The sequence below is a fragment of the Vidua macroura genome, chromosome 17, assembly GCF_024509145.1.
Source record: "Vidua macroura isolate BioBank_ID:100142 chromosome 17, ASM2450914v1, whole genome shotgun sequence".
Taxonomy (NCBI): domain Eukaryota; kingdom Metazoa; phylum Chordata; class Aves; order Passeriformes; family Viduidae; genus Vidua; species Vidua macroura.
Window position 1 is genome coordinate 10,421,762 of NC_071587.1, and position 23,721 is coordinate 10,445,482.

The window sequence follows — 23,721 nt, forward strand, 5'->3', positions numbered from 1 at the left end:
GCTGGTTTGTAGCATCCTGCACACAGTCCCTCAGTCATCCCTCTGTCCTCCAGGTGGAAGTGCAGCTGTCCCTGCCCGTGGCCCAGCCTGGGAAGTACGTGCTGCTGGTGGAATATGCCAACACCAACGCCCTGCAGACCGTGGGCATCGCCGTGAGCTCGCCGCGCTCGGCCACGCAGCAGGGCACGCTCACCTTCTACCCCTGTGTCTACAGGTATGGGGAGAAAGGGTCCAGTTCTCTGCCATGGCAAGGACAGCTTCCCCTCCAGCTGAACTTTTTTGGGTTTATCACGTAAACAAAGAAGGTTCAGAGTTTTCCAGCTAAGCTCTGTGTGTCCAGACTCATTCTAGCTGGACACAGATTTTAGTGGCTGGCCAGCCCCTCTCAGGGAAGTATGTACCTGCCTCTGCCAGGAGATAATCTTGTGCATTTGTTTACAGCTGAATGTGTTGGTAGGGACCTTGACTTAGGGGATGACCTACAGGCAGGTTTATTGGAGACAGGTCAAACCCTGTCTGGCTTCAGATTGCCACCTTTGCAGTAGGAAACAAATGTTTGGGGTGTCCTTGGAAAACTTTGCTCTTGCGAGCAGCCAGAAAAAAACATCAGAAGATTTCCAGGGACTTTGTGTAAATCCCCTCAGGACATAGAGCTGGCAGGACAAGAAATGGGTCATGACCCTGTGCAAGGCTGATTTCAAAATGTGTGTTTCTCTTGCAGTTTCCTTTGTCGAGGGATTGCTGTAGATTCCCAGAGTCGAATGGCAACTTTTGAACTCACCTCAGAGGCCACTGTTCGTTTCACCTCTGATCTGGCTGACTTCTTCCTGGTAAGGCTCCCTCTGAGGGCAGCTCTGTCAACAAGTCACAGAGAGGAAAGGCTGGACTGGGACCCAGCCTGCCAGAAGGGTTTTCTAGTTCTGTTTGGATTGGATCTCAGCTCTTAGTCTGGGTTTTCTAGCCCTGTTTGGACTGGATACTGGATGATAGTCTGTGTCACAACCAGTCCAAGTGGAGAATGTGGTCAGTAGGGTATTTTGAAGTAGATCATGGGACTGGGAGTGGGGAGGAGATGGGGAGAAGCAGCTACTCTTGCAGAGGGAGCTCTGTAGCAGTGGGGCAGTTCCTTTTTTATCTTGAAGACATTCCTTGTTTAGCCAAGGATGGAAGAATCCCATCAATATGTGGAGCTTCTAAATGCCATAAGGCTCGTGCTAAGGAATAAGGGGCAGTAAGCAGAGGTGTGACTGCCAGGCATTAGCTGAAGTGCCTGCTGGCTGGTGGGCACAGGGACAGCTGTGGCTCCTGTGGCAGAGGCTGTCACGTAACCAGGTGTCTCTCTCCCGTGTGGCAGCACAAAGTGTACCTGATCCCTGCTGCACAGTTCACCGTGGAGCTCATCGAGCCGAAGGTGCACTGCATCAGTGTCCATGGCACCTTCTCATCCAACAGGTGAGGGTCTCAGCTCCCCCTTAGCTTTAGCATCAACGGGACTATTTCCAAAAACATTTGCTCGTCCCGCTTCCCTCAGGCTCAGAGACTTTTTTAAGTTCTTGATGAAGAAATCTCTGGCTGAGGTGAAGCTCCTTGCTTGTGTCCTCTGAGCACAGACTGGGAGCAGACTGATGGTCCTGTACCTGACCCCCACTCTGCCTCCTGGGGCAGACACTCAAGTGTAGTCCCAAACAGGCATTCCTGTGCTTGCTCACATACAGCAAGACCCTTGCTGTATCCAAATTTTTGACACTGCTTCAGATAAATATTTGCAGAGGAATTGGCCTGTGCCAGGCTCCTGTTCTTCCTGCTGAGCCCATATCCCAGAGCCCCAGGGGTGCTGGTAGTGAGCTGTCCCTCAGCAGGCACACGTTGTAATCCACCAGGAGTTACAGGGCATGCTTCCCTCCTCTCTTTCTTTCTTTCTGGACATACTCACATCCTGTTTACTCCTTGTTTTTCAGCAGCTCCTGTGTCCCCTCAAGGTTCCTGAAGCTTTCTCAGTCAATCATTTTGGAGGGGGCCCAGGCTCTGCCCATCGCCCCAGAGGTGCCCCTGGCTCAGGCTGTCCATGTGGCTCCAGCTGGGGTGCCAGTGGAGCCTGCCCCTCGTCCTCCCACAGCCATGGACCCCACTGCAGAGCTCATCCTCCTGCAGTCCCCACAGGTAGGGGCACAGGCATGGGTTGGGCTGGTTTGCTGGTGCTGTGACACTGGACCACTGGGGCAGGGAGAAATTTTTCTTACCTGTTGATTAATGCTTTATCAATAAGAATTTTCAGAATTTAATCTGAGCTTTAAATTTCTCCCTGAACCTGTAATTCCTGTGGACCCACCTGTCTTAGCTTTATCCAGCCTTGTTTGATTCTCTGGGATCCCAGGAAAAGCTTTTCAGGTGGCAGCATCAGAGGGGAGAGAGTGTGGAGTCAGGGGGGGCTTGATTCACTGAATTCTGAAGACCTGGCAGCTGTGCAATAAGAGCACAAATCTGTGCAATAATTCAAGAACATCCCAGGTGTGGATGCAGGTGTCAGACATGGATTTTTGTCTGTATTCTCCCGTTTTGGGGCAGGCTGCAGTGGTGTTTAACAGCCAGATCCAGACCCTGGGACGCTACGCCTTCATCCTGCACTTCTACCAGCCCAACCACCCCACCTTCCCCGTGGAAGTGCTGATCAATGGTGGGCGCATCTGGCAAGGTGAGAAGAGCAGGGACCTGGGGAAGCTGCTGGTTGGCAGAAGCCCTGGAAGTTTTCCATGCCAGAGGTTGACTGTGGCTTCTTTAGGGATTGCAAAAACGAAGCACAACTGACTTACCCCTTCCAAACCGGGAGGATGGGATGGGGACTCAAGGGACACGTGAGACCAACACATTTGTTGTCTTCTCAGGTCAGACCAATGCGAATTTCTGCCCACATGGCTACGGGTGTCGGAGCCTGGTGGTTTCTGAGGACCAAATCATCCTGGATGTTACTGATAATGATCTGACTGTGGTTGTTCGAGTGCCAGAGGGCAAGCAGCTGTGGCTGGTGAGCCTCTCTCCAGGAAGCTCCCAGAGCACGCTGGGCAGGCTTCAGCAGAGGGCTTTTCATTGGATTTTTATCACTGTGTGACCGCAGGAATGTTACCTACCATCACTCATCTCTGAACTACCCTAGAACTTGCAGTCTCCAACCTTAGTGGTGTGGAATTGAGGGCAGAATTTACAGGGGCAGCTTCTCTATATATAGAGAGTGTCCTTCCTTGTCTGGTTCTGATATCAAAACCAGGCAGAAATCAAAGCTGTTATTTTGCATACATAGTTTGTGATAATCCAGAATAAGCCTTATTCCTGCTCTAGCAATATTTTAAACCTGCATAATATTGTTTGTTCAGGCAGGCCTCATCATGAGAGTAGGTAGCCCTTGTTATTCTCAGGCAGCAGGACTAGAAGGTTGACCAAAATATGGATAAATGGCTGAAAGACAGAACTGGAACCCAGGTGCCTTCATGTGTAGAAATTTCAGATGATAAAGATTGCCTGCCTCCCTGCTGAGGCACAGCCAGTGCTGTGCTCTGGGGGTTTCTGCCTGGTTTTAGTCCAGTGAATTTGTGCTGTTCCTCATGTGGAGCTTTTGGTTAAATGGACCCTGATGGACAGACCTCAGTAGAGAGGTGACTCCTGGTCTTTGCAGTACTTGCTGTGTTGTGTTCTGTCCCAGCAAGGCATGAAGGCTTAGAGGTGCACTTGGAATTTGGAGTCGTTTTGGATGGTGCTTGTCTCCCTGAGCTGGCTCACCCGGCTCATCCTTGCTTTGCAGGATTACATCCTTGTGGTGCCTGAGGACAGCTACACCTCCCAGTACCTGCAGGAGGAACCCCTGGACAAGTCCTATGATTTCATCAGCAGCTGTGGCATCAACAGCTTCTACATCAAGTGAGATGCTTGGCTTTGTGTGCCCGCTCTGCTGTCTGCACACTCCTCAGGGAGCAGCACCCCGTCCCTACATGTGTGGCAGGGAGGGGCTGGTTGAGGTTTTCCCTCTGTTGACCAAACGCGGGTATCTGGGAGCTCTCAGTGTCACAGGGCTCTCCCTCCCACTAAGTCCCCGTGCCTGCAGGAGATGCTGGATTTGGGGTGCTGGGGAGGCTGTGGGGATGGGCAGCACTGACCCCTCCCGCCTTCCCCTGCAGCCCCAGCACGTCCTCGAGGTTCTGCCGTGACTCTGCCATCTCGCTGTCCCTCTTCTACAACAATGGGGCGCAGCCGTGCCGCTGCCACGAGGCCGGGGCGCGGGGCAGCCAGTGCCAGCCCTTCGGGGGACAGTGTCCCTGCAAGTCCAACGTCATCGGCCGCGAGTGCTCCCGCTGTGCCACCGGCTACTGGGGCTTCCCCAACTGCAGGCGTGAGTTCCCCTGTGCCCTGCTCTGCCTTCCCAGCTTGTGCTCTCTATCCATTCCCCACGCTTGCCTTGGGTTCCTGGGTCTGGCTCACCCAAACCCAGCCTTTTTCTGCCCCTTGCAGCCTGTGACTGCGGGACGCGTCTCTGTGATGAAGTGACTGGGCAGTGCATCTGCCCTCCCCACACCCTGAAGCCAGAGTGTGTTGTCTGTGAGCCCCAAACCTTCGGCTGCCACCCCCTCATTGGCTGTGAGGACTGCAACTGCTCCCGGCCCGGCGTGCAGGAGCTGACAGAGCCAGGCTGTGACGTGGACAGTGGGCAGTGCAGGTGAGGGAGCCTCGTCCTGGCACTGGGGATGTCTGGCAGCATCCCTGGCCCTTGCTGGAGTCATGGGACACCTTGGCAAGCTCAAGGGAGGAAATGTGCAGAATGGGGGTGAGGAAAGCTCTGAAAGCTCTTCTGGCTCTTGTGTCCACCCAGGTGCAAGCCCAACATCATTGGACGACAGTGTGACCTCTGTGCCCCTGGCTACTACCACTACCCTGACTGCCGGCGCTGTGACTGCCACCAGGCTGGCACCGAAGCGAGCGTGTGTGACCCGGTCACGGGGCAGTGCCACTGCAAGGTCAGTCCCCCAGTGCCTCCATGTGGTGCCTTTCTCCTTGGCTTGGCTCTGCTGCTCTGGCAGGGGGTGGCAGAGGCTGCGTGTGCCCAGCGTGCCAGAGGGAGCAGGGCTGGATAAGGAGAGCGCCTGAGCTATGCCTGAGCTGCAGCCAGCCTGCCCCATGGGCTGGTGGGTTCAGAGCACCCTGAAAAGCTTTATCTCCTCATCCTTCCGGCCATGAAGTCACTCCTTGGGCTGTCTCTGGGGGAGATGGCCAGTCTGAGTCCAGCCCAGTGTCAGAGCTTGTTGCAGGTGGAGCTGTCAGCCCTATTGGCTCCTGGCTCCATGGCAGCAGAGTAACTCAAAACACCTTCTAAGCTGCCTGCTCCAACCTCTTTGTAGGGCTTATAAGTGCTTTCTCTAGGTGAATTTAATGTTTGGTGGGTTCTGGACAAGCAAACCTGTTTGGGGGACTGCTTTAACGTCTTCCAGCACCCACAGCACTTTGCTTTGATCACTCAGCCAACCGTCCCTGTCCTCCACTGAGGCCTTGTGAGAAGCTGCTGATGCTGTTGAGCTTTGCTTATCTTTCAGGAAAATGTGGAGGGCCTGAGGTGCGACCAGTGCCGCCTGGGGACATTTTCTTTGGATGCCACCAACCCCAAGGGCTGCACCAAGTGTTTCTGCTTCGGTGCGACCGATCGCTGCCGCAGCGCCGAGAAGCACCGAGCTGAGGTGAGCGGGGCTGGGGGCCACCAGAGCCTGCAGGTCAGGTGTGTTCCCATCCACCTGGCTCCTTGCTGGCCTCGGGTCTCTGTCCTGCATTAATCCTACTGAAGACACCATGAGGAGGGTTATCTTTGACTCCCTGTGCCCATCTCCTGCTTTCAGCCCCTTTTCCTGGTCTCTGGGGTCTCATGTGCTGGGCGGGGGTGATGATCAGCTTTCCCGTGGCTTCATCAAGATGCATGTGAGGTGTGAGCCTGTTATTCCCCTTTCTGCTGCTCTGGGACCTATTCTTCTGGAGCATCAACACACAAATACTTTGTGTAACTCCACTAGAAGACCCAGAGTTGCTCTTCCCCTCCAGTTTGTCGACATGAACGGGTGGCTCTTGCTGAGCAGTGACCGCCAAGAAGTGCCGACAGCTCTGAGCCCACGGGAGCAGCTCGTCACTGCTGACCTCAAAAACCTCCCAGATGCCTACCAGGAGCTCTACTGGGTTGCACCCAACTCCTACCTTGGGGACCAGGTAAGAGAATGGGGAACCACCCTGACCTCACCAGCAGCCTGACATGCAGGCACTGCTCACACTCCAGTTGAACACGGCCGTCTCTGTCTTGTCTCAGTGGTGTGGACTTGCAGCAACGTATGGGATTTGTCTCTCCCTCAGGTTTCCTCCTATGGGGGGCACCTTCGCTATGAGCTGCACTCCAACCCTCGCAGGGGTGACGTGTTCGTTCCCATGGAGTCCCGGCCGGACGTGATCTTGAAGGTACACCCCAAGAAATGCCCTGGTGCCCCCTGCTAATGCAGGAGCAGGACAAGGTGATGACTGATGCCTTCCTTGCTTTTCCCAGGGAAATCAGATGAGCATCATGTTTCTGGAAGGTACCTACCCATCCCCAGGGGAGGCACATCAAGGCCAGCTGCAGCTGGTGGAGGTGAGTTTGCACACACAGGTGGAGTGCTCAGATAATGCAGGAAAGGACAAGACCTCATGCAGACAGAGGGACAGTTGCTTGGAGCTCAGCATTTTAGGTGCTCCAGGGCTCTTTCACACATGCAAAGGGGAAAGATTCCAGCAGCAGGGATGTGGAGGCTGGGCTGCATGTTCAGATGCTTGTGCTTCCTGCCAGTAATGCCAGGTTTTCTCCCACCAGGGTAACTTCAGGCACACAGAGACTCACAACCCCGTGTCCAGAGAGGAGCTCATGATGGTGCTGGCAAACCTGGAGCAGCTGCAGATCCGGGCACTCTTCTCCCAGCTCTCTTCCTCCGTGTCCCTGCGCCGTGTGGTGCTGGAGATGGCCACGGACACAGCCACGGGCATCCGTGCCAGCAACGTGGAGCTGTGCTTCTGCCCAGCCAACTACCAGGGAGACTCCTGCCAGGTAAGGGGGAAGTGGACGTGCTGTTCCAGTCAGAGGGGTCAGATAGTCATGTTTTGGGTACCAGCTGCCTCCAAGCTGGCTCTTGAAGGCTTCAGTTGAAATGATAGCTTGGGTTGTTCCAAAGGATGGAACGTTTTCCACCGTGTGCTTGGGAGATGTGCAAAAGTTTCATCTGCCTTCTTGGAAGGGATGTGATGGGGAAATCATTCAGGTGCTGCAGTACCTTGGAATGGGTCCTTCTCTCTGCCCTATTCTCTCCTGGTTAAAAGGAGGAAGGGACTGCACTGAAAAATCTTCATCTTTGCTTATAATCTTTTCTCCATCAGTACAACCCAGTGGGAATTCTGTCATGGAAACTAATTTAGTTTCTTTGCTTTTCCCAAAAGTATCAGGCTGTTTTTCAGATCTGCCTTTTTCTGTCTTCTCAGGAATGTGCTCCAGGTTACTACAGGGACACCAAGGGGCTCTTCCTGGGAAAATGCATCCCCTGCCACTGCAATGGCCACTCAGATCAGTGCCTGCCAGGCTCTGGGATATGCCTTGTAAGTAAACAGTGGAGCAGTGTGATATTTTGGAGTTAGGAGGTTTGTAGCATGTGATTCAAAAGCTCTTTCCATACTAACTGGGCTGACAGAACCATGCCTGAGTCAGAGCATTGGCTTCACTGTTTCAGTGGTGACCCTGCTTAGGGTCACCTTAGGGTGCAGGGCAGTTTTGGGCTCTCCCATGAAGGACTGAGGCATCCTGATAGGGAGTTTTTAGTGCATCCACCATTTCTTGTTGTCAGTGCTGAGCCCAGGGCTTGCCTTTTCCTTGCAGAACTGCCAGCACAACACAGAAGGAGACCACTGTGAGCGCTGCAAGGACGGCTACATGGGCAGCCCCTCTGCCCAAGAACCCCTGCAGTGTGTTGGGTGCCCATGCCCTCTTTCAGTTGCCTCCAACAAGTAAGCACAAGTAATCCCAAAATGGGATTGCCTGTTTGGCCTCACTCTTTAACCACTGGAATGACTCTGTGCGCCACCAGGGCAGGTGTCCCAAATCCAGCCCTGTCCTTGTCCCCAAACCATGTTCATGGCCTCTTATCTGAGGCCCCAGCAGCCCACAATGAGTGACCAGCTCCCCTGACACCACATCAGTGGTAACTGCTCCTCCCTGTGTCCCCATTCTCATTTCAGTTTTGCTGTTGGCTGTGTCCACAAGGGATCCAACATGCAGTGTCTCTGCAAGCCTGGCTACGCTGGACCAAACTGTGAGCGGTAAGGGGGGTGGCACCTGTGTTTGGGGGGGCCTCAGGCACTAACCCTGTGCAGACACTGCTGTGGCAGAGAAGTTTTCTCCTTAAGGACTGCAACAGAAACAGCTGGCTCTGCCCCTGTGTGCTTTGTTCTGGAAGCATTTCTTCATTCTTCTTCAGCCTGCAAATGCCCAACTGCTGAAATTCTGTTACTGTGGGTGTATGACTTAGGCGTGCTTTGCCTTGACTTGCAGCCTGGGATAAAGGCACCTTTCTGAGGTATCATGAGGCAAAACACAGAGTGCTTTGAGACCCCTGAGGGTTGCAGCAGTTACAAGTGTTGGATGCTCACACTGTTCCAGTTGTGCAACTCCAGTGCAGGGTGCAGGCGCGAGCCGCAGGATCCTCACTCCTGTTGTAACTTGTGTTTCTCCAGGTGTGCCCCGGGATACTACGGCAACCCTTTGGTGATTGGCAGCTCGTGCCAGCCCTGTGACTGCAGCGGGAACACGGATCCCAACATGCTGTTCAGCAGCTGTGACTCCCTGACGGGCGCCTGCTCGGGCTGCATGCACCACACGGCCGGCGCGCGCTGCGAGCTCTGCGCGCCCGGCTACTACGGGGACGCCGTGGTAGCCAAGAACTGCACACGTGAGTGGGGCAGGCAGCCGGCCCAGGGGCAAGGGGAGGGTGCCCATTCCCAGCACTGCTCATCTCCCTCTGAGGAACAGCAGCCCAAATGCAGCTTGCAAAAGAGGTCATGAGCATAAGTTGTGAGAAGCAAATCCAAGAGGAGAGAGGCTCTGTCTTAACTTTGATAGATAAGGGGGAAATAGCAGTTTTGCTATTAGCAGTAAGTGTTGTGAGTGGCTGACAGGCTCTTCAGTGTAATACTGGATGTATTTTTCCCTGGCAGAGTGCAGCTGTTCGCCTTGTGGGACTGACTCCTGCCATCCACAAACTGGCCAGTGCTTCTGCAAGACTGGAGTGACAGGCCAGCACTGTGACCGCTGCGAGGTGAGGGTCACCTGGGCCCTGGAATGGTGCCTGTCCTTGTCATGGGGATGAGGGGCAGCCCTGGTGTGTCATCCCCCAGGCCCATGAGCTGAGCAGGGATGGCTGCCAGCTGGTGAAGGCTGAATTTGCATGAGCTGCTGTACGTGGCAAAAGCCAATTAAAGATCTGGCAGCAAGCAGTGCAGGCAGCATTCCAGTAAAGTGGCATCATTTGTGAAACTGCAGTAAACCCCATTTTTCTGAGTGCATCCACCTTGGGCAACGGCAGGTTCACAGGGCAGTGTTGGGGTGTGTCTGTGTTCTCACTGCAGCTCCACATCTTTACCGTGTTGCTTCGAGTTTTGTGGTGCTCAAAACACACCTAGAAAGGAAAGCTGGGGTCCCTCATCACTGACCCAGAAGAGGGGCACACCTGCTGACCAGGGCATCCATGTCCTGCTTTTCCCTAGGAGGGATACTACGGCTTTGAGGGATGCTCGGGCTGCCGGAGGTGTGACTGCGACGTCGGTGCCGTGGGGAGCAGCTGCCACGTGCAGAGTGGCCAGTGCAGCTGCCTGCCCGGCGTCAGCGGCTCCCGCTGCCACCAGTGTGCCCCAGGCTACTGGGGCTTCGGCCAGGGCGGCTGCACAAGTGAGTGTGGGGTCCCAGCCAGGGGCACTGGGACAGGGCTGGGCTGCTGGTCCAGTTGCTGAAGGTGGAAAACAGCTGGCAGCTGTCTGAGGGCCTGTGCACATCGCTGCTTTGCACAGGGAACCCCCAGCAGTGGCGTGTGGATGGGCACAGCTGGAATAAAACCTCTCCCTCCCCTCTCTCCAGAGTGGTAAAAGCACAAAATGATTCTCTGTTACTTGACCCTGCAGAGTGTGAGTGCAGAGGGGGCTCCTGTGACCCTCGCAGTGGGGAGTGCACGTGCCCCAACGGGCTCACCGGGAAGCAGTGTGACGTCTGCCTGCACGAGCACGAGATCCTGGTGGCAAACGGCCCCGACAGCATGAAGTGTGAAGGTCTGTGTCCCGCTGTCCTGGGGAGAGAGGGGAGGGAAGCCCGGGAGAGGGCCTGTGCTGACTGCTGCGTCCCCCTGCAGTGTGTGACAGCTGTGTCCTGCTCCTGCTGGAGGACCTGCAGAGCATCGAGGCGTCCTTCCCGTCCATCCGCGGCCAGCTGGTCACCCTCAACGCCAGCTCCATCGCCTGGGCTCGCCTCCACGGCCTCAACGGCACCATATTGGCCATTGCTGTACGTGGAAGGCTTCACATCACCTTCTGCCTATGTTTCCTGGCCTGTTGGTCTGACTTAGCCTCTTTCATTTTTTTTTTCCTAGAACCAGCTCCGTGAGTACCACAGAGCCATGAGCAGAGTCAGGCAGAGGGCTGATGAGCTGGAGGATGAGAACATGGATCTCACACAGGACCTTAATGCGCTGCAGCACAAAGTAGGGTATTTCTCCATCTTTCTTTGCCAGAGCACAAGTCTCCCTTTAACCAAAATGAGGTCTTTGAAGGTTGTGAGGAGCCTAGTTCAGGCAGGTTGGGTCTCCTGCTCGAGCAGAACTAAGTTGCAGTGTTAGGTGCTCAAGCTGGGTTACCTGCTTTTCTTCCTTGGAGAGCTGTTAAACATCTCATGATACTATCTTGATTTAGTACTTGCTTTTGAGGTGGCTCCAACTTCAGTAAAAATTAATTCAATCAAATATCATTTATAGAAGGGACATACAAGTAAGGAGCACAAAACATCAGGGTCCATCATGGATGGAATCTATATCCAGTCTAAAACCTAGCAGTCGCATCTTCAGAGAATGTATAAACTGAGCAAGATTTGATTTCACTTGATTTGATTTAAAAACTGCCTGTTTCTAGTCTGAAGGAGAGGGAAAAATCTCTACTTGATGACATACCTCCCCAGACAGCTGCAAAGACAAACTGCCCTGTGTGTACCAAACAGGCAGACTGCAGCCCCTGTCTCTTCATCAGGACCCAGGTGTGCCTGGCTCCAGGCTTTGGGGCTTTCCCTGTGTTAAGAGCACAGAGCAGTGCTGAACTCTGTGGTGTTGGGATTGTCCCAGCATCCAGAGCCTGTTGCATTGGAGCTGTATTTAATGCTTGTGCTTCTCTGAAGATGCTAAATAAGATCATCCTTCAGTGCATTGTGGGACAGCAGCATGGGACAGGCTCGTTCAAGGACCTCACATTCCCAGGCCTTGTGTGCCATTTGGGAGCAACAGTCCCACTGACAAATCACATAAAATATCATCTCATACTTGAACTAAGCCGGTGTTTTTGTGGTAGATGACCATGACTCACAGAGAAGCGATTCGCATTGAGCAGCACACGAGGGACACGTACCAGAGGGGGGAACAGCTCCTGCTGCACATCCAAAGCATCCAGAGGGGCATTGCAGGTATGTCAAGAAGGGTCTTCACTTCGGGGTTTTTTTTTCCCTGTGGTATGCCATGCTCTTGGTATCAACCACTGCCAAGTACTCCAGTGCTTAGAGAAAGCCATGGAGAGAACAAGGGAAAATACAAAGGAAGATCCCTGCAGAATCTCAGCTTTTATACTGACCAGGCTTACTGTGAGTTTCAGCTGCTTGGCTAAACACAAGTCTGGGGAAAAAAACACATTCAACTTCCATAATTGTTACTTAAAAATGCATAAAACAGCAGCAATCTCAGGAGAGATTGAGCAAAAGAGAGTGGCTGGATCTTGGACAAGAGGTAGAGGCACAGAAAGATGCTCAGGATGTAACATGTGTTACTGGTAGTGGCCAAGGAGGCTGAAACATGGGGCAGTGCCTCTGGGTGATCTCAAGCAATTTGTTGTCTGAGTGCTGCCTGCAAGCTGTCAGTGGTTTGTAAGGAGAAGAACCTCAGGGAATTGTGAAGGGCCTGGTTTGGTCAGTCTAACAGGGGTGTGGGTTTCTCTGCAGAGCTGGTGCGGCAGATGGCCAGGCTTGGGGCAGCGAACGCCAGCACCACGTCCGGCGAAGAGTTCCGGCAGAAGCTGGCTGAGGTGGAAAGGATGCTGAGGGAGATGAAGGAGAGGAGCCTGGGAGCCCAGGAGGAGCTGGCAAGGCGTGAGCACGAGGAGGCTCAGAAGTGTGAGTCCAGCTCAGTGGCACGGGGCTGCCCAGGTCCTGCTGGGTCTGGCTTGGAGCCCACGCAGACACTGCACATCGTGGTCATGTTTAGAGAGTGCTGTTAAGAACCAGGCACCCCCAGCAATTTTTATAGGAGTTTCAGAGTCCCCTGTGACACTCCAGTGGGACAATTTGTGGTTCCTTTTCCCTTAAGGTAAATTTCAGAGCAGAACTAAGCAGGTAGTTCTGTTTGATGAACAAAAATGACAACACTTAGAACCAGGAATCACCATTATTATGTCATGTATTCACATCACACATGGATAGGAATATGTCACACCATGTTTCTTCCTATTTGCTGTCCCCATAGAGTAGCAATCAGCAGCCAGCTCCCACGGTAGCTCTGCTGTCCTGAGGGGATGCTTGCAGGAGTGAGAGCAGTGAGCCCAACCAGGGATGCTGGCACTGCACAAAGAGAGCACTTCTGATTAACAGGCCTTGGCAAAACATAACTCTGTCGCTGAAAGCTGGATTTTTAAACGGGCTCTTGTTGGAAATAAGTAATTTTTCACAGTGGAAGTAATCAAGGCCTCAGATGGGGTTTCTCCATCATCTGGAGCTTTTCAGGCATGGCTGTGTGTCTTTGAAAGAGATCCCATCTCTCACCAGCACTGAGGGTTTGGAGACAGTCATGGACAAGATCCTGTGCTATCTAGGCTGAAAAGGAAGGAGGGAGGGAGGGGTGGAAGATGGTCACTTCTGGCCTTGATATCTGCCAAGACCAGAGCCAGGCTTTAAGGCAGCCAGGCACATGAAGAGTCTGTTTAAAACAGGAAGAGGAGTTAGCAACAGTTCTCATCCCTCCCTCCCCAGTGCTGCATAGGGTGAAGAACGAGCTGCATGCCCGCTGGCAGTCCAACCAGGACCTGGTGAGCAGCATCCAGGAGCAGCTGGCCCAGCACAGCTCCCAGCTCATGGATCTGCGAGATGCCCTCAACGAGGCCGTGAACAAAACCAGGCAGACAGAGGAGTTGAACAGCCTGAACCGAAACAACCTGGAGGAGAGTCAGGTAGACCTCCACCACAGTCCTGGCTGTGGAGTGAGGGAGGGCTGTCCCAGCCCTGCTGGTCCCTAACCCTGGGTCTTTGTGTCCAGCAAAAGAGCCAGGAACTCCAAAAGCAGCATGCACTGGTGCAGGAGACCCTGCAGATGGCCAAGGACGCCCTTGCCCAGGTCTCTGACTTCCTGCAGATGATGGAGCGTGCACAGGAGGTGAGTGGCAGAGGCACTCTGGCATGGGCAGAGGGAGAGGTGTGGCAGCCCTCGGCAGTGGCAGGTGTCCTTGCAGGCGTACGAGAAGCTGGCGGCGCTGCTGGATGGGGCCAAGCTGCCCCTGACCGAGCGGGTCAAGAAGTTCTCCCCAGCCAGCAGCAAGATCCCCATCGTGGAGCAGGCAGAGGAGCACGCCCGGCTCCTGGATGAGCTCGCAAGGAACCTGTCTGGGTGAGGCACCTGTCCTGACCCTCACTAGTCAGGCTGTCTCCTGCCAGAGCTGGGGATGGGAAACTGCAGCCCCACCATGGCAGGGGAACAGTGGGGTATCACCTCCAAAGTTTTATACTGGAGCACACGTTGTGCTGAAGAGCACAGAGGGGTTTGTCTGTGAGGGCCTGGGCAAGAGCCTGAGTGTTCTCCATGGACTTGATGGCTTCGTCTTCCAACACAGCATTATCCAGGACACAAACCAGGATGGCTTTATCCAGAGGGCAGTCAATGCCTCCAATGCCTACGCCAGCATCATTGAAGCTGTGAGGAAAGCAGAGCAAGCAGCCCACAATGCTGACAAGGCAGCCAGTGAGGCCCTGATGGTATGTGCTGTGGGAAGCCCTGTAAGATGGGCAAAAAACAAACTGACACAAGGGCACTGCGCTCTGTGCCTGAGAGCAGAGTCTGCCACAGCTGGGGCCACACTCACTGTTCGGGTCTCCCTGTCACACCCCTCTGCAGTGGTCTGAACGAGCATTTTTGTGTGCAGTCAGAGCCAGAGACTTGGATTCCTCTTCAGAGTCCCATGTTTTTTTCACAGAATGTCATATCAGAAAACCTCGGGGCCACCTCCAGAACGCTGAAGAGGAACAGTAGCAGCCTGGAGGAGGCTGCGAGGAGACAGCAGAGCAAACTCAATGGTGGTGAGAGAGGCTCCTCCCAGGATCTGATGTCCCTTGGGCTGGACTGAGCTCCAGCAAACTGCATGTGCATTTCTTTAATTGCAGCTATCAAAGGCACTCTGCAGACAGCAAAGGACAAGCTGGCTGACCTCCGTGCGAGGAAGGAGCAGCTCCTGACCCAGCTCCAGTCTGTGCAGGACGTGCTGGGCAGGGAGCAAGGTTTGTTCTGGGGCAGCTGGACTGGTTTTCTCTGCTCCCTTCTTCGTGCACTGACTGTGATCCAAGGTGCTTCCTCCCTGCTCCTGGACACCTCAGAGATATTTCTTTCTTTGCAGAGGACACAAAGGACACAATCCAGAATGCCAAAGCAGCTGCTGCTGAGGCCAACGAAACAGCTGCAAGAGTGGAGGATGCTCTGAGCACCATGAAGAAGAACCTGGATGAGTGGAAAAATCAATATGGAGGCCTCCGAAATGAAGACCTGAACCAGGCAGTCCAGGATGCCAGGAAATCTGGTAAGTGCTGAGCCTGGTGTACTGCCAGGGTGAGTCTGATATGAGCCACTGCATTCACAGATGCCCCCAGAGTATTTTTGAAAGCTGTGCTTTGCAGCTCCAGATCAAGAGCAGGGGGACGTGGCCAATACTGGAGGCTTTAAGTGCTGGCCCTTTTCTTTTCCTCTCTTACAATGTCTGTATCACCTGTAGCTTTACTGCAGGAGGTTGCATGCACTGGAGCATTCTCAGACACCCTCAAGGCTGTTTGGTTTGGGGGGATCTCTCTGTGACTGCCCACAGCTACCACTGCTTTGACTTGCATTTTTCAAACTGCCCGAACTTTGCATTTCCCTTCCTTGCTAACCTCCAAAACTCCTGACTCCTCTTCCCCAGTGTCCAGCCTGGAAAGCACCATTCCCCTGCTGCTGGAGAAGCTGAGCAGCCTGGAGAACAGGAGGAACAAAAATGCCACCGTGTCAGAGAACATCGTGAGGATCCGGCAGCTCATCACACAGGCGAGGAACGCTGCCAGCAAGGTGAGCTCAGGGGAGGGTGAGAGCTGGGCTGAGGGCCTGGGGTGGAGGAGGCCTTACCTGAGGGTAGCATGCAAAGGGGAGGGTGTCTGGGGAAGCCAGGCAGGGTCCCTTTCTCGTGGGGTTTGGTAGAACTGGCAGTGACCAGACAGGTGGCAGTGGGTTCAGTGCCACAGGGCTGGATTTCTCTCCCTACAGGTGAAAGTGCCCATGAAATTCAATGGCAGCTCAGGGGTGCAGGTCCGGATGCCCAGCAATCTGCAGGATTTAGCAGCCTACACATCCCTCAAATTCTACATCCAAAACCCTGAGCCCAGGAGCCAGCAGGATGAGGCAGAGGAGGGGCGGTTCGTGTTGTACCTGGGCAGCCAAGAGGTGAGATGGGGCCAGAGGGTGGATAGAGCCCTTGTTGCATCAGTGATGTCCATGCCTGGACATGAGCCCCTTGCCTGGTATCTGAATATCTTTGTGGGGGTCACAAAACCCCTGGATGCAGCCATCAGCCTGGGTGAGGAGTGGAATAGGGGGCTGTTTGTCCAGTGCAGCCCTGGGAGCATCAGGGAGAGCTCCTGCCTGTCCCAAATGCCAACACGTGGCACTGTCTCCCTGAGTTCAGGCCACTGGAGACTACCTGGGCATTGTGCTCAAGGACCGCAGAGTGCATTGGATCTACAAACTGGGAGACGAGGAACCAACCTCCCTGAGTGTCGACGAGGATATTGGAGAGCAGTTTGTCACCATCAGCATCAACAGGTAGGGCCTTTGCTCAGGGAGGGGCAGGGTTTGCTCCTTTGAGGGTCTCCCCTGGTCTTGACCATCCCTTCCTGCTGCAGGATCCTGCAGTACGGGCACATGTCGGTGATCGTGGAGAGGCAGAGGGTGCACGAGATCAAGGGAGACAGCGTGGCCAAGGGAGAGCAGGGGCTGCTCAACCTGGACCCACACAACGTCGTCTTCTACGTGGGGGGCTACCCCTCCAGCTTCACGGTGAGGCAGGCAGAGGGGAGAGGGCTTCACGAGGTGTGAGAGCTGCCTTTGGAAGGTCTCACAGGAGGGGAAACCTGTTTTAAGTGTTGGGTTTAATTCCCAGCCTCCTCCTGCTTTGCGCTACCCCAACTACCGCGGGTGCCTGGAGCTGGACACGCTCAACGAGGAGGTGGTGAGCCTCTACAACTTCCAGCACACCTTCGAGCTGGACACCGCTGCTGAGAAACCCTGCGCCAGGTGGGCACCGCGCCCGGGCCGGGAGCAGCCTGCTCCGAGGCACTGAGCTCAGCCCTGCTTGCTCCGTGCCTTGGGATTGATGCCTCTTGTGTGTCTCAGGTCCAAGTCCACGGGAGACCCCTGGCTGACTGACGGCTCCTACTTCGATGGCACCGGCTACGCGGAGATCAAGTTTGAGAGCCAGTTCGGCACAACCAAGCGCTTCGAGCAGGAGATCCGCGTGGTCTCCTACAACGGCATCATCTTCTTCCTGGAGAACCAGGCAGGTGCTTGCTCCCCTGGGGAGCCTTCATCCCTCAGTGGACAGTCCCAGGCCTGCTTGCAGGCGTTCCCAGTTCAGGACACTTGGGAGATCTCAGGGCTGCTTGGAGCAGGATTTCAGCACTGTTGTTAAAAGCCATGCTCCAAGCTGGGGCAGATAGTGCTGCAAGGAGCATTTCCAGCTTGCAGCACAGGGCTGCTGTTTGAAAACAAATCCCAAATAACTGTGACCAGGGCACTGGAAGTGGGACCTACTCCCACCGGTGCTAAAGGGCAGATGGGCTCAGTGCCACAGCTGCATCCTGGGCACCTGATGAATGTCCATCCTGCCTCCCCCAGGGTCAATTCCTGTGTCTGGCCATCCGGGATGGGAAGCTGGCTCTTTACTATGATTTCAGCTCTGGCCTGGAGATGGCAAAACCGAGCAACTCCTCCTCCCTCACCATCAGCAGCACCACAAACAAAGCGGTAAGAGGTAACGGGGCTCTCTTGGAGGGAGGGCTCCTCATCCAGGGTGGGGAGGCACATAGACCCTTGTTTCTGAGGGGGGAAGAGCTGCAAGAATTTCTTTGACTTGAACCATTAACTTGACACTTTGTCTTCTCTGTGATGGACCTAACTGCCCCAGACTGACAGATCATTTCTCTGCTTTGTCTCCAGATCCAAATTTTCCTCCTCAAAATGAATAACAAGAAGCGCATCCTGGTGCGGGTGGAGCGCCTCACCATCTTCGTGGTGGAGCAGGAGAATTCCCTGGAGAACGCTGTCTCCTACTACCTGGGGGGTGTGCCCCCAGCTGTGCTGCCCGCCAGGTGGGTCCAGCCTGCAATGGGGTGGGGCAATCAGCATGTTCCCCTCGAGTCCCTGGTGGTGGCCCTGGCCCTTTCCCAGCCACATCCAGGGCTGTTGGAACCCTGCTGAAACTGGGGGGAAGTTTTCCTCTCCCTGTCCATCATCCTGAGCTTTTAAGGATGGTAACTTTTCCATCTCTGGTGAGGATATCAGCAAATCCTCCTTTGCTGTGCTGCGTGCTTTGGAGCAGCCTTGACACTGGAGATACCCGTGACCATCACAATTGATTCCCAGGCATGTTGCCTGAAAGAACTGCAGGGATAGATCCTGCCCAGGGCTGTGTCCTGCCTGGGGCTGTCCTTGTTAACCCTGTCTGCTTCTCCTGCAGTTTGAAATCTCTCTTCCCCACGGGTGGGCCCATCCGGGGCTGCATGAAGGGCTTGAAGGCTCTTGGCAAATACGTCGACCTGAAACGCATGAGCACTGTGGGCGTCAGCTACGGGTGCACCTCGGACCTCCTGGTGAGCACAAAGCCCTGGCAGCCTGGCCAGCGTGCTGGGGAAGGCTCTGTCAGGGAAAGGGAGCACAGGACCCCCAGGACAGGCCCCACCTGCCCTCATTCACACAGAAACAAGCATAAACCTCCCATGTCCTCAGTGCAGAGGGGTCGTGGTGAGGTACTTGATCCATACAGTTGGCCATAGCAACAGCCAGAGCCCTCACTCATATCCCAGAGCCCCAGCAGGGCCAGGGCCAGGCTCCCACCTTGGCTCTGTGCTGTCTCTCACAGATTGCCCGCTCAGTGAGTATCCATGGCCACGGCTACCTGACCGTGGCTCTGACGGATGTGCCGGGGCTGCGGGACTTCTACAGCGGCTTCAGCTTCCAGACAAGCCAGCCTGAGGGGCTGCTCTACCACCACTCCACCCAGGTGGGCACCTGCAGGCCCCTGGATATCCCAGCAGTGGGGCTGCTGGGGAGGGTGCTGCTTCCTCTTGGGAAAGAGGGGATTTTGGTGCGGCCAGGATGTGGATCCTGCAGTGAGATCTGCACCCTGAGCTCCTGGAGGGCAGTGGGGAAGTGGGCTCTTCATTGGGGTTCAGCTGCTGAGTGGCTGAGTGATGCTTTCTGCAGGAGGGGACGTGCCAGGTGTCCCTCCAGAAGGGCCAGCTGGCCTTGAACCTGCTGGGAAGCCAAGTCACCACTGACAGTGCCTATGCGGATGGCAGGGCCCACTACGTGGCCTTCTACAGCGATGCCCGTGGGTACGTGTCCTGCTGTGGGTGCTGCTGAGGGACTGGGGTGCCCACAGCCACAGGGTCCTGCTGAGCCCCTGCTGCCACCCCCAGGGTCCGGCTGTACGTGGATGACGAGCTGCAGGACACCAGGACGGGCCCCGGGCCCAGCCGGCGGCAGCGGCGCCAGGACGGGCGTCGGCTCTTCCAGCTCGGGGGGTCACCAGATCCAGGCGCCCTCAGCAACCTCACCGGCTGCATCGGGAACGTCTTCGTCAAGCGGTGAGCAACTCCGTGCCCCTTCCACACAGCAGGGCTCAGCCCCTTCCCACCTCCCAGCTGGTGTGTGACAAGGACCTTTTCTCCCCGTGAGTAGGATGTCGGAGCCGCAGATGGTGGTGGACCTGCAGCAGAATGTGGAGAGCATCAATGTCACCATGAGCTGTCCCTTGGGCGAGCAGTCGCAGCAGCTCAGAGTCACTCCAAAGAAGGACAGGCGGAAACCCAAGGTACCAGCTGCTGCCAGAACTCCCCACATCTTCCTCCTCATCCTCCTCAGGTGCCACTGCTCAGCTCTGCTGGCACGGCAGGGATGCTCCCCTCACTCCATTCCCTGGTGCCCATTGTGTAGGTGCCAGGCAAGCCTGCGCCGAAGGGCCGCCGCCACGACCAGGACGGGCTGTGCCAGCTGCACCCCGAGCCCCGCGCAGCCAGGGGCACCTTCCGCTTCGGGGGGACCCCGAGCAGCCGCTGGGAGTTTGATGAGATCCCAGCCTCCTTTGGGTGGAGGTGAGCCTCGCCCCATGCCCACCCCATGCACACCTGGCCCTGGGATCACGGCCTGGAAGCACATGTGCCGTGCAGTTGCAGAGAGCCGGGTGCTCCCATCACTCACTCCCTGTCCCTGCAGGTCCCATTTCTCCCTGGAGGTGAAGCTGAACTCCTCCAGTGGGCTGCTCTTCTACGTGGCGGGCGAGCGGGGCTCCTCCATGGCTCTCTTTGTCTCCAACGGGCGCTTTGTTTTCCTGGTGGAGGTCGGCAGGCGCCGGCTGCGCGTCCGCAGCAAGGACAAGTACCGTGACCGGCGGTGGCACACGGTGAGCGGGGCAGGGGCTCAGCAGGACCTCCCTGAACCACATCAGTGCCCCTGCAGGGGTTGGCTCAGTGCAGCCCTGCTCTGGGTGTTGCTTCTCGATTGCACATGGGACGCTGCAGTTCCAGGGGAGCAAAGGGGACAGCGAAATCACAGCCGGGGCTGGCTGGACCTCTGAGCTGAGGCCTCCCTTCCCTGGGTGCAGCCCTGGGGTTCCTCCCAAGCCAGGAAGCTCCCAGTCTTGGCGCTGACCTTTGCTCCTTGCAGGTCTTCTTCAGCAGAGACCAGAGCCGGGCTCAGCTGGTCATCGATGGGCTGCGAGCCCAGGGTGCTGCAGTGGCCACCACAGGGCTCTTCGTGGCCCAGACCCCCTTGTATGTGGGGGGGCTTCCAGCTGGAAAAGCCAAGGCTCACATACCGGTAAGGGCTTGGCGGCCCCATGGCATCACCCTCTCTCAGCCTGTTCCCAGTCCCATGGCATCTCCTCGTGCCTCCCAGTTTTTGCCCCCTCTGTGCTCAGTGGCCTCTCTCCACAGGCTGCAGCGGCCTCCAGCTTTGATGGCTGCCTGAGGAATCTGCAGCTGGACGGGAGGCCCCTGGGGCCCCCCTCACGCACTTTTGGGGTGACGCCGTGCTACGAGGGCGCACTGGAGAGCGGCGTCTTCTTCACTGCGGATGGCGGCTCCATCGCCTTAGGTACCCCACTGTGACCTGGGACTAGGAGGGTCACATTCCATGGGAATCCCCTTGGTGCTCTCCTCACCAATGGCATTTCTCTTCCAGCTGATGCAGTGATGACTGAGCAGGACTTGGAGGTGACACTGGAGGTCCGTCCCCGCAGTGCCTCTGGCCTCATCTTCCACATCGGCACGAGGAGAAGCCACCATCTCCTGCTCTACATGGAGGAGACCAAGGTACTGGGAGGGTGGCTTCCCCACAGGTTTTCAGAGGGAGTGGGTGTCTGCTGCCTGTCCCTCTCAGCTCTCCAGCTCTGATGGGTTTGTCTCACCCCAGGTCACTGTGAGAGCAGGCGCTGGGGCTGATGAGTTCTCAGCGTCGGTGACGTGCCCAGCTCTCTGCGACGGGCAGTGGCACACCATTGCAGGTGAGGTGACAGCTCCCGTGGTTCTGTGCCTCTGCTCAGCCCACATCTCCTAGGGGAGCTCAGGACAAGCCCAGGCTCGGCAATTTAAACCCTACCCCCTCCTGTATGCACTTAATTTGGGAGTTTGTAGCTGCCATGAGGTCAGTTTCCTAATTAACAAGAATTCTTGCCTGATCTTAGCACTGTCAGCTCTGGTAGTCAGGTGAGGCAGGTTGTTTTTCCGCTTCATGGAGCTGCTGGCAAGGCCAAGGATGTGCCACAGGACTTGGTCCATCCTGGACTGTGTCCAGCTTGAAGTGAAAGCCCAATTTGCTTTGGTGTCGAGTGTGTCCAAAGGGCTACAAGCCCATAGCTGGGAGCAGGAATTGCAGGATTCATACCTGCACAGGAAACTCAGCCTTTAATGTAGCTGCCATTGAGGAAGTGCTGTTTTGCATCAAGGCCTTTTTGGGGTGGGGGCACAGCTGCAGCCCCATCTCAGCACAGCTCTATTTTAAACCTTCATTTTGTTCAGCCAGCGCGGGGTGAGATTCTGGGGGAGATTGTCCAAACTCTGGGCATTTCCAAGAGCTAGGCCAGGCCCTTTGACCCTCACAATAGTTTTGTACTTGCTCCAGCAGTGGTCTAGGCTAGAGAGCAGAGGTGGGCTTGCTCCTTGGGTAAGGAAGCAGCACTGACTGTTGTTTTCTTTTGAAGTTACCAAATGGAAAAACGTAATCCAGGTGGATGTGGACACAGAAGGCAACCACACAGTGGGACCCAGTCAGCCTCCTGCACCCAGCACAAGGGCAACCTTCTCCCTGGGAGGGCTGCCAGGTGAGTTGGGAAAGATGTGCTCCAGAATTAAATACCCCAAGGACAAGGGAGATACTATTCCTGGTGCGAGGAAGAGGTTAAGCCTTTGCCAGACTAATGCCTGCTTTTCCTTGTTTCTTCTGCAGAGACAGACAAGGCCAGCATGGGGCTGCTGTTACCTCCCCTCCCTCACTACGTGGGCTGTGTCAGGAGCCTGCAGATTAACCAGAAGCACGTGGACCTGCCTCGAGCAGGGACTGCCCGGGGCTCTGTCGGCCTGAAGGGCTGCCCGGTGCTCTAAGTGCCACATCACGGGGGCAGCCTGAGGGACAGAACGCTGCTGTGGCCCCGGCGTCACCACTCGGAGCACTGACCGTGCTCGGACACACTTATCTCCAGTGACTGCAGGCACAGAGGGGCCACAAATCCCAGGGGAAGGAGGGCAGGGGAGGACAGCTGGGGAGAAGGGGACACTTCAGGGATGTTTCACAAATAGAACCAAAAAGTTGGAGCGGGATGTGGCGACAGGTGAGTCCTTCCTGGGTGGTCAGGGATCTGCAACAGGGCTCGTGCTGCCCCGTGGCTCGTGGTGGGAGCGTGGGCTGGAGCACAGAGCAGCCCTGCAGCTCGTCCTGAATCCTGTTCCCTTCACCCCACATGTACAAGGCACATAGATTTAGTTCACTGAACACTTGAGGCTGTTAATAAATGTCACAGACTGTCTGCTGATAAAGGCTGCAGGCAGTTTCTGTTTTATAATAAATGCAATTAGGACAAACTGGATTAATTCCGTCGGTTTTGGGGTTTTATAAGCAAGGGCACATTTAACCTCCCCCCAAGGGCAGTCTCAGCTCACCTGCTACTGCTACGCAAAGAGCTCTGCAAGGGGGAACTTGGACAAAATTCTGTTCACAGAATTAGCATCTTCCTATCACAGTAATTTATAAGAATCAAAAAACCAGAATAGGCTGGGAGAACAGCTGAGGGAAAGCAGAAAGGCACAACCACCACTGGCTCTGCACTTGCATTCAGCACTGCTAGTTCACTGACAAAAGTCCTGTTGTGTGAAGCAAGAACCCATTGCTTGAAAGGGAAGAAATAGAAAGATTTACCTCCACATCTGGCCAGGTGTGTGGGGTGGCACCTGGCCCTCGCCCGCCCTGGCTCCTGCTCAGCCTCCCTCAGCCCTGGTGTAGTGCAGTCTCCACTTGAAGCAGCTTTTTTCTCCCAAGACACCCAGTTCACTCGTGCACTTACACGTCATATATATATTTGTGTGTGTATATATATATATCTCTGGCCACTTGGGGACAAAATCTTGCTTCTGAAATGGACTTGTAACTTATATCATTATATTGTGGGGTTTTTTTTATGAGGGGTAAATATTGTAAAATGGGTTTTTAACATGTCCATCTTAAATGTAATTATGACCTGTTTTTAAAGTTGTAGTATTAAAGATGGTCTTTGTAAATCACTGGTACATACTTTGGAGTCAAATAAAGTTTTATGTTACTCTCTTTCACTTTACCTGGGGAGAGTAAGCATCAGGCTGATGACCTGGAAGAGGGATAATCAGCACTGTAGGGATCTGTACAG

General features: G+C 55.2%; 1 protein-coding gene across 1 annotated transcript in view; it reads left to right on the plus strand.

The window, feature by feature from the left end:
• LAMA5 (laminin subunit alpha 5) overlaps positions 1 to 23,647 on the plus strand; it is an 85,747-nt gene extending 62,100 nt beyond the window's left edge. The window contains exons 27-80 of the mRNA XM_053993331.1: positions 54 to 214; positions 722 to 830; positions 1,355 to 1,452; positions 1,959 to 2,160; positions 2,566 to 2,692; positions 2,883 to 3,022; positions 3,794 to 3,909; positions 4,167 to 4,378; positions 4,498 to 4,702; positions 4,856 to 5,000; positions 5,574 to 5,714; positions 6,070 to 6,231; positions 6,373 to 6,474; positions 6,560 to 6,643; positions 6,863 to 7,093; positions 7,522 to 7,635; positions 7,913 to 8,040; positions 8,272 to 8,352; positions 8,767 to 8,981; positions 9,247 to 9,347; positions 9,796 to 9,976; positions 10,207 to 10,350; positions 10,431 to 10,582; positions 10,668 to 10,778; positions 11,632 to 11,743; positions 12,272 to 12,442; positions 13,295 to 13,491; positions 13,578 to 13,694; positions 13,771 to 13,925; positions 14,149 to 14,290; positions 14,509 to 14,611; positions 14,696 to 14,809; positions 14,926 to 15,105; positions 15,481 to 15,623; positions 15,819 to 15,995; positions 16,237 to 16,373; positions 16,454 to 16,607; positions 16,711 to 16,844; positions 16,944 to 17,106; positions 17,445 to 17,573; positions 17,766 to 17,917; positions 18,286 to 18,418; positions 18,688 to 18,828; positions 19,032 to 19,162; positions 19,247 to 19,414; positions 19,509 to 19,641; positions 19,764 to 19,921; positions 20,043 to 20,229; positions 20,493 to 20,645; positions 20,762 to 20,921; positions 21,009 to 21,139; positions 21,240 to 21,330; positions 22,027 to 22,146; positions 22,272 to 23,647. Coding sequence (XP_053849306.1) covers positions 54 to 214; positions 722 to 830; positions 1,355 to 1,452; positions 1,959 to 2,160; positions 2,566 to 2,692; positions 2,883 to 3,022; positions 3,794 to 3,909; positions 4,167 to 4,378; positions 4,498 to 4,702; positions 4,856 to 5,000; positions 5,574 to 5,714; positions 6,070 to 6,231; positions 6,373 to 6,474; positions 6,560 to 6,643; positions 6,863 to 7,093; positions 7,522 to 7,635; positions 7,913 to 8,040; positions 8,272 to 8,352; positions 8,767 to 8,981; positions 9,247 to 9,347; positions 9,796 to 9,976; positions 10,207 to 10,350; positions 10,431 to 10,582; positions 10,668 to 10,778; positions 11,632 to 11,743; positions 12,272 to 12,442; positions 13,295 to 13,491; positions 13,578 to 13,694; positions 13,771 to 13,925; positions 14,149 to 14,290; positions 14,509 to 14,611; positions 14,696 to 14,809; positions 14,926 to 15,105; positions 15,481 to 15,623; positions 15,819 to 15,995; positions 16,237 to 16,373; positions 16,454 to 16,607; positions 16,711 to 16,844; positions 16,944 to 17,106; positions 17,445 to 17,573; positions 17,766 to 17,917; positions 18,286 to 18,418; positions 18,688 to 18,828; positions 19,032 to 19,162; positions 19,247 to 19,414; positions 19,509 to 19,641; positions 19,764 to 19,921; positions 20,043 to 20,229; positions 20,493 to 20,645; positions 20,762 to 20,921; positions 21,009 to 21,139; positions 21,240 to 21,330; positions 22,027 to 22,146; positions 22,272 to 22,426 — 7,803 coding nt within the window. The 3' untranslated portion in view covers positions 22,427 to 23,647. The remainder of the gene's footprint in view (positions 1 to 53; positions 215 to 721; positions 831 to 1,354; positions 1,453 to 1,958; positions 2,161 to 2,565; positions 2,693 to 2,882; positions 3,023 to 3,793; positions 3,910 to 4,166; positions 4,379 to 4,497; positions 4,703 to 4,855; positions 5,001 to 5,573; positions 5,715 to 6,069; positions 6,232 to 6,372; positions 6,475 to 6,559; positions 6,644 to 6,862; positions 7,094 to 7,521; positions 7,636 to 7,912; positions 8,041 to 8,271; positions 8,353 to 8,766; positions 8,982 to 9,246; positions 9,348 to 9,795; positions 9,977 to 10,206; positions 10,351 to 10,430; positions 10,583 to 10,667; positions 10,779 to 11,631; positions 11,744 to 12,271; positions 12,443 to 13,294; positions 13,492 to 13,577; positions 13,695 to 13,770; positions 13,926 to 14,148; positions 14,291 to 14,508; positions 14,612 to 14,695; positions 14,810 to 14,925; positions 15,106 to 15,480; positions 15,624 to 15,818; positions 15,996 to 16,236; positions 16,374 to 16,453; positions 16,608 to 16,710; positions 16,845 to 16,943; positions 17,107 to 17,444; positions 17,574 to 17,765; positions 17,918 to 18,285; positions 18,419 to 18,687; positions 18,829 to 19,031; positions 19,163 to 19,246; positions 19,415 to 19,508; positions 19,642 to 19,763; positions 19,922 to 20,042; positions 20,230 to 20,492; positions 20,646 to 20,761; positions 20,922 to 21,008; positions 21,140 to 21,239; positions 21,331 to 22,026; positions 22,147 to 22,271) is intronic.
• The last annotated feature ends 74 nt before the right edge of the window (positions 23,648 to 23,721 follow it).